At 35.2% G+C, this 13,210-nt stretch overlaps 1 protein-coding gene across 1 annotated transcript in view; it reads left to right on the top strand.

Annotated features, from left to right (window-relative positions):
- The window catches only part of MAP4K5 (mitogen-activated protein kinase kinase kinase kinase 5), a 114,413-nt gene that overhangs the window by 44,885 nt on the left and 56,318 nt on the right, over window positions 1–13,210 (top strand). The window contains exons 3-9 of the mRNA XM_027971724.3: window positions 2,887–2,977; window positions 3,418–3,482; window positions 5,640–5,695; window positions 10,174–10,221; window positions 10,609–10,651; window positions 11,041–11,113; window positions 12,995–13,126. Coding sequence (XP_027827525.1) covers window positions 2,887–2,977; window positions 3,418–3,482; window positions 5,640–5,695; window positions 10,174–10,221; window positions 10,609–10,651; window positions 11,041–11,113; window positions 12,995–13,126 — 508 coding nt within the window. The remainder of the gene's footprint in view (window positions 1–2,886; window positions 2,978–3,417; window positions 3,483–5,639; window positions 5,696–10,173; window positions 10,222–10,608; window positions 10,652–11,040; window positions 11,114–12,994; window positions 13,127–13,210) is intronic.

Raw genomic sequence — 13,210 nt, 5'->3', positions numbered from 1 at the left:
TGCCTTTTCTAAAACCAGCTTGAACGTCAGGAAGTTCACGGTTCACATATTGCTGAATCCTGGCTTGGAGAATTTTGGGCATTACTTTACTAACATGTGAGATGAATGCAATTGTGAGCCTCTTGAGAAATCTGTATGCAGGCCAGGAAGCAACAGTTAGAACTGGACATGGAACAACAGACTGGTTCCAAATAGGAAAAGGAGTACGTCAAGGCTCTATCCTGTCACCCTGCTTATTTAACTTATATGCAGAGTACATCATGAGAAACGCTGGACTGGAAGAAACACAAGCTGGAATCAAGATTGCCAGGAGAAATATCAATAACCTCAGATATGCAGATGACACCACCCTTATGGCAGAGAGTGAAGAGGAACTAAAAAGCCTCTTAATGAAAGTGAAAGAGTAAAGTGAAAAAGTTGGCTTAAAGATCAACATTCAGAAAACGAAGATCATGGCATCTGGTCCCCTCACTTCATGGGAAATAGATGGTGAAACAGTGGAAACAGTGTCACACTTTATTTTTCTGGGCTCCAAAATCACTGCAGATGGTGATTGAAGCCATGAAATTACAAGATGCTTACTCCTTGGAAGAAAAGTTATGACCAACCTAGATAGTATATTCAAAAGCAGAGACATTACTTTGCCAACTAAGGTCCGTCTAGTCAAGGCTATGGTTTTTCTAGTAGTCATGTATGGATGTGAGAGTTGGACTCTGAAGAAGGCTGAGCACCGAAGAATTGATGCTTTTGAACTGTGGTGTTGGAGAAGACTCTTGAGAGTCCTTGGACTGCAAGGAGATCCAACCTGTCCATTCTGAAGGAGATCAACCCTGGGATTTCTTTGGAAGGAATGATGCTAAAGCTGAAAACTCCAGTACTTTGGCCACCTCATGTGAAGAGTTGACTCATTGGAAAAGACTTTGATGCTGGGAGGGATTGGAGGCAGGAGGAGAAGGGGACGACAGAGGATGAGATGGCTGGATGGCATCACTGACTTGATGGACGTGAGTCTGAGTGAACTCCGGGAGTTGGTGATGGACAGGGAGGCCTGGCGTGCTGCGATTCATGGGGTCGCAAAGAGTCGGACACAACTGAGCAACTGAACTGAACTGAACCATTCATTCTGGAGAAGGAAATAGCAACCCACTCCAGTATTCTTGCCTGGAAAATCCCATGGACGGAGAAGCCTGGTTGGCTACAGGCTATGGGGTCACAGAGTCGGACACAACTGAGAGATTTCACTTCACTTCACTTCACTTCAACCATTCATGTAGTACGTGTTTTCTCACTTTTACAAGTAAAAGGTAAATTTTCTGTGAAGATTTTTGCTCAGATTTTGATTTTTTCAAGACTGTGTCCCTTTTTATTTATCTAGTTCTTTATAATTGTTAACTGAAATATCACTTAATGTTTACATGAAGGGACTGTTGAAAAGAGTGCTTTCATGATTATGAATAAATTTGGTGTGTCATAGTTAAATGTGTGTATAAACCACATCAATAATGTTTGATTTTTTTTAACTATTTTATGACATGGCAAAGATATTATTTTGTTTTGGCTTTCCATTGAAACTTGCTGTATAAAGGGGAAAATATCTTTGATTTGTGTGTGAGAATTTTATTCATTTATCTAAGACCTAATTTGTAAGTTTTTCCGTCTTGGTCCTTGTATGTTATTCTCAGATGACTAAGTTAGAGCTAGGGCTTTAGTGGTGGCACAGTGGTAGACGAATACACCTACAATGCAGAAGGCTCAGGTTTAAACCTGATGTTTTGCAAAAGAGCATTTCAAAACACTATCTAATAAAAATATCTTATGGTGATATCCTAATGAGGAACACATTTGTTTGTATCTTTCTTGTCTCCAACATATAATATTGCTATTGCATTTATTGTGTGCCAGATATTGCACTCCAAGCTCTTCCTGACAACTTTCCCACCTGAGAGACTTGGAGTAACAGAAACTTGGGGACATAAGAATCTGTTACAAAAATGACCAGCAGCTGGTATTACTAAAATGTAGGGAATGTTTAAGGAAGTGGTAGATAAGGAAGCCAAAATGGTAGATAAGAAATGAATTTACATAGCAGGCAATGGATTCAGGTGTGACTCAGAAGAGTTAGATTGCCCAAGGTTACATTGCCAGTGAATGGCTGAGTCCAGACTTAAATCCAGGCGTGTTAATCCAGATCTGGAGATCTTGTACATTATATTGCATTTACGTAATAGAAATGCACTGATGTATCAACTCCTAAACTCCTTTTACTGAAATAAAACACTATTTCTATTCAAAATGAAGTTTGATAGTGACAGTGTCATTCTAAGGAGCCCATAATGACCATAAAATCCCCATATATGGTAAATATTTTAATATAGCTTTTTCTAGTTAACCCAAATAGATTTTTGGTAGACAAATTGGAAAATATAAATTAAAAAAGAAGAGAACCAAATTACTTAAAATTTTACTACATTATGTATATTTCTTGAGAATTTTTTTCTGCATATGTACTTACGTAATATCCCCTTTTCACTTAATGTGTCATGAGCATGTTTTCATAGCAAAACATGTTATAACTGTTGTAATATCTGTGACTGTACCATAAATTGTTTGACAATTCTTTCATCAATAAATAGTACTGTAGAGAATATTATCTGTGCATATCTCAAGAAAGTAAACATTGAAGTGAAATTATGAGTTTTAGGACTTCATGCATTTTTATAGCTTCTGACTGTAGAAAGAAACTGCAAGTGTATGTTCTCGTTAAAGTATTAAGAATGTCTGATTCCTCATTTCTGATACTTGTTGTGAAGGTTTCCTTCCTTCTTCCTATACATAGTGACGCAAAATGTAACATGTTGACCAACTTATTATCATTTTGTTTTTCAGGAGATGATTTTTCTTTGATTCAGCAAGAGATATTTATGGTTAAAGAATGTAAACACTGCAACATTGTTGCCTACTTTGGGAGCTATCTCAGGTGAAAAACACAAAGCATCTAATCTCTCTCTTTGTATTTCATACTTCTTTGCCCCACATCCCCTCCCTTTCATGTAAATACTGTTTTGTATTTAAATTTTAAAAATTGCTTGTCTAAAGTTCTAAAATTTCTCAGATCTTCTTATTGGCTCCTCTGTTACAGCTTCATTTGTGCATTTTTACCCTATCTGGCAACCTTAATGAAATACTATGAACGGTTACAAGTGTTTTAGCTTGTAATACAGATCACATTCTAAACTATTTAAGGTGGGAACAGAGCTAAAATTAATATGCTTTTCTGTATCCTGAAGAAAAACTGTCAGGACAATTTCCTGTTGTAATCTATCCTAAACCTTGCTATGCTGAAGAGTGTCAATCTTCAAAGTATGTCAGTGGTCGAGAATTACTAGCTAATATAATTTTCTTTCTCTTTCATGTTAGTCGGGAAAAACTGTGGATTTGTATGGAATATTGTGGTGGAGGATCACTTCAAGATATTTACCATGGTACTGTTAATTTCTCTCTACGTTTTAAAACTTTAACTTTAATGATTGTTATTTTATGTCTCTAGTTAACAAGAGATACTAACATGTAGATTTACTGTTTTACATTCTGTCGTGCTCTGGAGGGTTGCATAAAAGAAATCTCAATTTTATATTTTGTTGGTATTCAGTTAAATTGCTGGAGCCTGATGAAGAAATCCAAGACTACTTGAAGAATCTAGATTTTGCTTTTCAGATATAGTCTCTAGGAAATCTTAAGTAGTATATAGGGAAGTATTTTATCTACAAACAAAACTGCCTAAAGTTCCTCGTAAATTAAAATTGAAATGCAAAAGGTAACTCACATAAAGCAAATTGTCTATCTATTAATGATAATGTGTTGACTGGGAAAACAACTTAATTTTTGCTATAATATTTTGTATTAAAATGTATAATTTTAAGAATTTGGAATATTTTATTTGTTGTTTAATTGCAAGTCCTGTCTGGCTCTCTTGTGACCCTGTGGACTGTAGCCCTCAGGCTCTTCTGCCCATGGGATTTCCCAGACAAGAATACTGGAGTGGGTTGCCATTTCATTATGTTAATTTAGTCAACTTTCTGAATTGAATTGAATTTTCCTTTACATTATTATACTATAATGACTGTTCTCTTTTATTTTACCCCTGTTGTTGATTTTTAAAAAATTATTGGTAGGAAACGGCTCTGTGTCACTCAGTTTAAAATTCTTTTCTGTGATTTTGTGAAGAATTATGATCTTTTACAGGAACACTTTTTATCTAATATTTATAATTTTTATCCACATTTTCACAGAATGAGAACTCAGGATTATGGATTAATAAAACTATGCAGCAGACTTTTTTTTTACTTCCCCTTTTAAGCTGAAATAATGGTTTTGAGACATTAATTTTATTTCTTTGTGAAATTCCTGCTTTCCATTATTAAACCTGCTATTTTTTGAATTAAGTTGATTCTTAAAATATTCATCCCTGTAAATAATATATTAGATAGCATAGTAATCAAGAACAACTATACCTATAATAACTTTTAATGAAATTGTTTTCCTTTTCATCAAGTTACAAGAATCAAAATTTTATGTTCCTAAAAGTAGGTATAGAGAACCAGTGATTAAAATATGTTGTAAAATATTTTAAGTAAAGATTGCATAAAAGTATCTGATTTTGACCTCACTGTCAGCAAATGCCACCCCCAACTTCAAATATTTTCTCATGGTATTGGAAGGCGTTATTTCCAAAGCACCTAGTTAGGTACTTGCAGAAGGATTTTACGTTTCATTAGGGAAAGATCTGGTTGTCACAAGTGACCTGATTACTTTTTGGATTCTTAGGTAAGGTATTGGATCAAGGTCCTTGTTTTGATGGATATAGTAAAGAATAATGCTAAGGGAATAACATCCTGCCTTTAAAAAAAAAAAAAGTATATTATGCCTTTTCAACAATCAATTTCTCTTTATGGTCCTATAACATGTATGAAAGTGTGAAATTGTTAGTTGTTCAGTCGTGTCCAACTCTTTGCAACCCTATGAACTGTAACCCGCCAGGCTCCTGTATCCATGGAATTCTCTAGGCAAGAATACTAGAGTGGGTTGCCATTCCCTTCTCCAGGGGATCTTCCCACCCCAGGGATTGAACCCAGGTCTCCTGCATTGCAGGCACATTCTTTACTGTCTGAGCCACCAGGGAAGCCCTTAACATGTGTATATAACTGTAATTATATATGTTTTTCTCATTTGGGGGCTTTATTTATTTATTTATCTTCAGTTGTTCAGGATTGAGGTCATGTCCATTGCTTTGTATAGAACATCTTGTGATATCTGGTACTGTGCTTTGCTCATAACGGGGGCCTAATAGTTTCACTGACCAAAGTCGTTATGAAGCAAATCTTCCATTTTTAAATTGCATTGAAAAATTTTCTACTTTACTTTTTTTTTGTTCCCTGATTCTAAGAATAATAGATGCTCATGATAAGTCACCCAGTGATACATATATATATATATATATATACACACACACACACACACACACACACACATACACAGAGAGAGAGAGAAAGAGAAGTTTTATAATTGCTTGTCATTGTTAAAGTGTTTTTAGTCTGTTGTGTTCAAATGTATAATGATGTGATCTCTTTTTAAATTTCTAGTTACTGGACCGTTATCAGAACTGCAAATAGCCTATGTATGCAGAGAAACTTTACAGGTACTATATTTGCTTATGTAGATAGAAATGCAGTTCTAGTTTCGCAGTTGGAACAGTAAAATGGTGATCTGCCCAAAAGAGAAAGAGTAAATCAAATTTTTCTGTTAACCTCTCATACTGTAATTCTGTAAGCCTAGTTATTTCTTTTGTGAATGAGTCCCAGAAATTCATTTAAGCGAATAGTAGTATACACAGTGGTGGTGTTTGGTGTTCTGCTTTGTAGTGCCTGTCCCTCAATTGCTGCAAAGCTAAGGGAATTCATACGTATGAATTGGTTTTCATGAATGAATCATCAGACCTCTCAAGTCCAAGCTTTCCCTTTGAGTTTTATGGCTGCAAAAAAGACATGAGGGCTTTTACCGTTTCTCCCAAAATGAGAATGAAGTTTCATGGCAATAACCCAGAATGTTATCTGGAAACCTTTGATCTTTGTGATATTAATAGATATTATTAATATCAGAATCCCTTTTTATAAGCTCAGTAAACAGTGTATTAAGTAGAGATTTCTTTCCTTCTTTATTTCAGATCCTCTGAGTGCTTTTAGTATGTTAAAATAGGTTATGAGTCTTCAGTAGGTATACAGAGTATACAGTTTTTCTTCCAGTTTATGTTTTTAGTTCCTTGAAAGACTACTCATTGAAAAAATTAGCTGCTAATTTTGTTCACATGCTTTAAGGCATCTAAGTTAGGAAGCAGGATGAAGTAGTAGTGGTTGTGTTATTTATTTTTTCAGTTCACAACTGATACTTATTAATTGGTGCTTCAATCTCTACATTTCCTAGATTCTGTAGTTTGTTTAGAAGAGAAATTGATATTCTATATGTTATTCTTCCATATTTTAGAAATTGAGAATTTAACCTAAATTAAGAGAAAGCTCTAGTCATTTCTGAAAGAGTTGGTTTCCATATGCTTTAAAATTTTATTGTTTAGATATATGAAAGTAAATTTTTATATATAAATAATTTACATATATTTCTATAACAGTCAGATTAAAAATCTGCTTTTTTGTATTCACATAAAATGCTAATCATGCACTCATAGCAGAGAATTGTTGACAGACTAGTGTTGTTAATATTTTAATTTCCAAAGTTCCTTGCTTCTTTAAGTAATGGACAGAGTGCTAAATGGAAGTAGAAAGCAAAACAGAAATTTGCATTTCCATTCTGGCCCTGGTGTATGACCATTATCTCGTCTGTGGTTTTAGTTCCCCAAATATAAAATGAGGCTGTGGAAGGGATGACCTCCAAGATACTAGTTTGAATTTTAAAATTGTGTTACGCTGACTAAATTCCTCATCTTGTGTCTGTTGACAGGTGACTGGATAAAAAGGCATGGTTTATGTAATCCAACAATATATAAAAAGATAATACATCATAGACAAGTAGGGTTTATCATAGAGGGCAGTGTTTTAACATTCAAAATCATTTCAAGTAAGTGATTACATTAGCAAACAAAAAGAAGCAAAACCATGGGATCATCTAAATAGACACAGAAAAAGCATTAGCTAAATCCAATGCTCATTTCTGATAAAAATTCTTAGCATACTTCGAATAGAAAGGAACTAACTCAGCCTGATAAAGAGCACCTGTGAAAAACCTGCAACTAAATCATACTTACTGGTAGGGACTAGGTGCTTTCCCACCAAGGTCAGTCAAACAAGGCAAAGATGTCTGCTCTCACCACTTCTTTTTAACAGATTCTAGACATTTGGACAGGACAAAAATCAAAAGCGGTGAAATAAAAGGCACCTGGACTAGACAGTAAGAATTCAAGCTGTCTCTATTCACAGACTGCATAACTACATCTTTGTAGAAAATGGAATAGAGTCTACAAAGAAGCTAGCAGAACTGCTGCTGCTGCTGCTAAGTCGCATCAGTCGTGTCCGACTCTGTGCGACCCCATAGATGGAAGCCCACCAGGCTCCTCTGTCCCTGGGATTCTCTAGGCAAGAACATTGGAGTGGGTTGCCATTTCCTTCTCCAATGCATGAAAGTGAAAAGTGAAAGTGAAGTCTCTCAGTTGTGTCCGACTCTTAGCTACCCCATGGACTGTAGCCTACCAGGCCCCTCCGTCCGTGGGATTTCCCAGGCAAGAGTACTGGAGTGGGGTGCCATTGCCTTCTCCGCTAGTAGAACTAGTGAGTGTGATTAGGGAGGTTGCAAGATTCAAGATCAATACACAGATTCGGTTGGATTTCCATAGACTAGCAACAATACAATTTATAATAACTAAAATATGACATTCTTTGGGATATATGTAACAAAGAAGCATAAACATCTGTATACTAAAAACTATAAAATGACTTAGAGAAGTTAAAGAAGACCTACGTAAACTGAGAACTTTGCCTTCTGTAGTATTCTTGTATTCATGGGTCAGAACATTTTATGCAACTAAGACACCATTTCTTCCCAAACTGACTGTAGATTCAATGCAATTGCAATCAAAATGAAAGGAGGCTTTTTTTTCCCCTCTAGAAATTGACGAGCTGATTCTAAAACTCCTACAGAAACACAAAGGACCTGGAATAGTCGAAACAACTGTGAAAAAACAAAAAAATTTGAGGACCAACAGTAGCAATTTCAAGACCTATAAAACTACACTAAATGAAACATAGTAGTAAGCACTGGCATAAGAGTAGGTTATGCCAAAAGATTATAGAAATCTAGAAAGACTAGAAATAATTCCACACATATATGACTACTGATTTTTGACAAAGGTGAAGATGCTGCTGCTGCTAAGGCGCATGAGTCATATCCGACTCTGTGCGACCCCATAGACGGCAGCCCACCAGGCTCTGCCATCCCTGGGATTCTCCAGGCAAGAACACTGGAGTGGGTTGCCATTTCCTTCTCCAATGCATGAAAGTGAAAAGTGAAAGTGAATTTGCTTAGTGTGTCCAACTCTTCGCGACCCCATGGACTGCAGCCTACCAGGCTCCTCCTTCCATGGGATTTTCCAGGCAAGAGTACTGGAGTGGGGTGCCATTGCCTTCCCCAACAAAGGTGAAGAGACAATTCAAAAGAGGAGGGATAGGTTTTTCCGTAAATGGTAATGGAATAATTGAACTGTGCTTAGTCACTCAGTCACGTCTGACTCTTTGTGACCCTATGGACTGTAGCCTACCAGGCTCTTCTGTCCATGGGGATTCTGCAGGCAAGAATACTGGAGTGGTTGCCATGCCCTCCTCCAGGAGATCTTCCCAACCCAGGGATCAAACCCAAGTCAAGCACATGAACTTTGAACCACAGTTTGTGACATATGTAAAAATTAACACTTATCACTTACATTTAAATATAAAACCTCAAACTAGAACTTATAGAAGAAAACATAGAAGAAAATTTTGCAATCTTGAGTTAATAAAAGCCTTTTCAAACATAAAAATCATGATCCATAAACAAAAATTTGACAAATTTGACTGTTAAAATTTTAAACTTCTGCTTTTTAAGACATACTATTAAGAGAATAAAAAGACAAAAAAGGTATTTGCAAAGTATAAATCTGATAAAGGGCTTGTTTCTAGAGTATATAAAGAACTCTCAAAACTAAACAAATAATAGGAAAAGCACCAATTAAACAAATGGATAAAAGATTTGAACAGATGTTTCAGCAAAAGCTGTATAGATGGCAAATAAGGATATAAGAAATATGCTTGATATCATTAGTTATTAGAAAAATGTGAATTAAAACCACAATGAGATACCACTACATACCAGTTAGAGTGGCTAAAATTAAAAAGACTGACCCTCATAAAGTTGGTGAGTATGTGAGTTAATTGGAACTCTCATACACTGCTAGTTTCAATGCAAAATTGTACAGCTGCTTTGGAAAACCATTTGGTGGTTGCCTAGAAATTTAAGCTTGTACCCACCATATGACCCAGTCATATCTAAGTTATTTACCCAAGAAGGAAAAATCATACAAATACTTGACATAAATCTTTAGAGTGGGTTTCTACATAATAATCAAAAGCTGGAAACAACTCACAACCCAAATATCTGTCAACAGGTGAATAAATAAATTCTGTAATAAATGTATGGTAGAATGGTCAGTAATAAAAAAATGAAATATTGATAACACACTAACAAGGAATGTCAAATTAATATTGTGAATTAAAGAAGATAAAAGGATATTCTGTATGATTCTATTTACATAAAACTCTAGAAACTTTTAAAATTATCTATAGCGACAGAGTATATCAGTGTTTATATATGGAAGGAACTTTTGGGAGTGATGAATATGTTCATTATCTTGATTGTGGTGGTGATGTTACAGTAAAGTATTTCTTGTTTTTATCAGAAAATGAATTCAAAAATCTTAAAATTTAGTAAACATTGATTAGTAAAAAGAAACACGTCTAGGTTTTTTCCCCTCAGAAAAAGGACATTCTGGTTTTTCTTATTCAATAAGAATTTAAGTAGAAATTTAGGTGTGAAGTTTGCAGTTTTGCTAATATATACTTTTTTTTTTTTTAACTTCAGGGTCTTGCCTATTTGCATACTAAAGGCAAAATGCATAGAGATATCAAAGTAAGTCTGTTTAACTTAATTTAAACTCAATATGTTTAATACTGACAGTCACAGGGAACAGATTTGTGGTTTCCAAGGGAAAGGTGGATGGGGGGAGGAAGGACTGGAAGTTTGGGATTCACAGGTATAAACTCTTATATATACAGTGGATAAACAATAAGTCCTACTATATAGTACAGTGAGTTCTTGATAAACCATAATGGAAAAGAATATTTTTAAAAATGTCTGTATGTGTATTATTCAGTCACTTTGCTGTATAGCAGAGATTGGTACAACATTGCAAATCAACTGTACGTCAATAAAAAAAATAATAATAAACTGTTTAAATTGATAATTTTATTGAAAGGAATTTTATGATACTAAATAGCATTTGTATTTTTGCTTTAGGGTGCAAATATTTTATTGACAGATCATGGTGATGTAAAATTAGGTATGTTATTTCAAATTCCTAAAAATTATTTTCCAGAAAAACAGCACTGAAATACTAACCTAGTTGTGTTAGAATAAAAGGAATCCAGGTGGATGGTTTTTTCCCAACTTAAGTTACTTGTAATGAAAAGGTTTTTAATAACTTTGTTCTTAATAAAGTGTGTTTTCATTCTAATAAAATGCCAGTAAATTATTTTCTTATAATGATTATGTTTTGAACTAAACAGGAAGGGATTTAGGTATTCAATTTATATTTATATTCAATTTATATACATTTCTCTAAGTATTGCTATCTGAATTATTAATAATGATGTCTCTGAGGATGAAATTTAGAAATGTTGGTGGTTTTATTGAAAACTAAAATTTTCTGTTCTGTTTTTACCCCATCAGCTGACTTTGGTGTAGCTGCAAAAATAACAGCTACTATTGCAAAGAGAAAATCTTTCATTGGCACCCCTTATTGGTAAGATATTATTATGATTGAATTTTGTCCATTTCCTCTCTTTAAGATTAGTGAACAACATTGATGCTTAGTAATACAATTTGTACTTGACTGAAGCCTAGAGACATTCAGGTTCCTTGACACTACCATAGATCTGATGGGTTACAGAACTTTGATACTCATTTTCCATGTCCAGCGTTTCCTGTGTTAAAGTGCCAATAATTCCTGCTGTCCCTGAGATGCTGTGTTGGGAGGTCTCATAGGTGGGAGATTTTCAAAAAAAAATTGTGTTATAATCTCGTGTCATTTTATTACCCTTTCTTTTGATATTGCATCTGTTTTAATCTAGGATTTCATTTGCATGTTGTTAAAATTCATGCATCCTATCCTACCATTAGTGTTTACCAGCCCTCCTGCTTCTACTATATCCTTCCAATTACTGACAAAATAATCTTTCTAGAACACTGCTTTCATTATATCCTTAAACACACTTAAGTTGAGAGATGCTGTGTCATATAAGTTTCTGTAACCTAAGTGCACATAAAAGTGACTTCTACCTTGTGAATATTCAGTATAAATATAAATTAATTTAAAAATAATAAACACTCAAAAATCCTGAGTAATATCATCTATACTTTATAACTTTAGATGCCATTTTCATATACCACTGACTGGTGGCTCAGATGGTAAAGAATCTGCCTGCAATGCAGGAGACCTGGGTTCGATCCTTGGGTTGTGAAGATTCCCTGGAGGTGGTCATGGCAACCCACTCCAGTATTCTTGCCTGGAGAAACCCCATGCACGGAGGAGCCTGGCAGACTACTGTCCATGAGGTCACAAAGCGTTGTACACGACTGAGTAATCGATTAAGTATGCACAGCGACTCCCAAACAGATAACTCCAACTCAGCTGCTCAGTTGACCCTCAGTCCTGTATATTTTCAGCAGTTGTTTGGTAATGGCACTACTTCAGTATCCACAGAAATTTTATACTCAGTCTCTTCAGTCAGCCCCTTGATTCTATCCTCCCTGCCACTGCCTTTGAAACATCCTTTTTTTTCCCCCTCGTATTTTTCACATAGTCTTCTAATTCATCTTCCTGATTCTGATTTCACTTCCTCTCACACCATCCTTCATGTTGCCATGAGTTTTATATCATAATTAAATTTTCCATTTTCACAGTAAAGTCTAATCTTTCTCATATAATCAGTAGACCGTTCATTATCTAGCCTCTGTCTCTGAGGTTTATTTTCCAAGTACTTTCTAGACCTTTTCAAACTGTGATGAATGACTTTTGTTTTCATATTTTGTCCACCACAGACTGATACTTTTATAAAATAAATTTAAAATAAATTGCTTTTAAAAAAATGACCATTTATCTGGATAAGAATACTTACTTTCGGTTTCTGTACTTACCGGAGACTGATAGCAAACTGCCTATGGCCCTGTGTCCACTTATAGATCAAACGTTGAGTAGCAGTGTCCTGTCACCTCTCTCTGTGTGTTCTGTGCTGGCCTGTTTCCCTGCATTCGTATTTGTTTCCTCTGACTAAAAGAGTCCAGGTGCCTCAACCCCCCTCAACTCCCTGCTAATTTATTCTGTGAGTCTCACCCCCTTTGGGGAACTTTTCTCTGACCTTCACAGAGATTTCGGTGGTCTTTTTGTTTTCCCATGCTATAAAACAGTATTCACAAGATTTTGAGAACCAAAGTTTTAGAAGCGTGTGTATGTATGTATATGTGGTCTTTATTGAGTTTTTTTCTGTTAATAGTAAAGTTTCTTCTTTTCTAGTAAATGCCTCTAAGCCTCTTTCCTTCCAAGAAGTCTAGTGAATATAACAAAAGAACAAATTTCATATAATTTTTTAAAAACAAAAATGTTATATTTATTGATTCCTTCTAGGATGGCCCCGGAAGTTGCAGCAGTAGAAAAGAATGGTGGCTACAACCAACTCTGTGATATCTGGGCAGTAGGAATAACAGCAATTGAACTTGGAGAACTCCAACCACCTATGTTTGATCTTCATCCCATGAGGTGTTCTCAGTATTTACAATTATGGAGTTAGTAGTAAGGTCTTCAGGGAGAGTGAAGTACTGACAACCTGGGTATTCCGAGCTC

Source organism: Ovis aries, chromosome 7 (genome assembly GCF_016772045.2).
Source record: "Ovis aries strain OAR_USU_Benz2616 breed Rambouillet chromosome 7, ARS-UI_Ramb_v3.0, whole genome shotgun sequence".
Classification (NCBI taxonomy): domain Eukaryota; kingdom Metazoa; phylum Chordata; class Mammalia; order Artiodactyla; family Bovidae; genus Ovis; species Ovis aries.
Note: the sequence above shows the minus strand (reverse complement) of the source record. Positions and strands in the feature narration are given on the sequence as shown.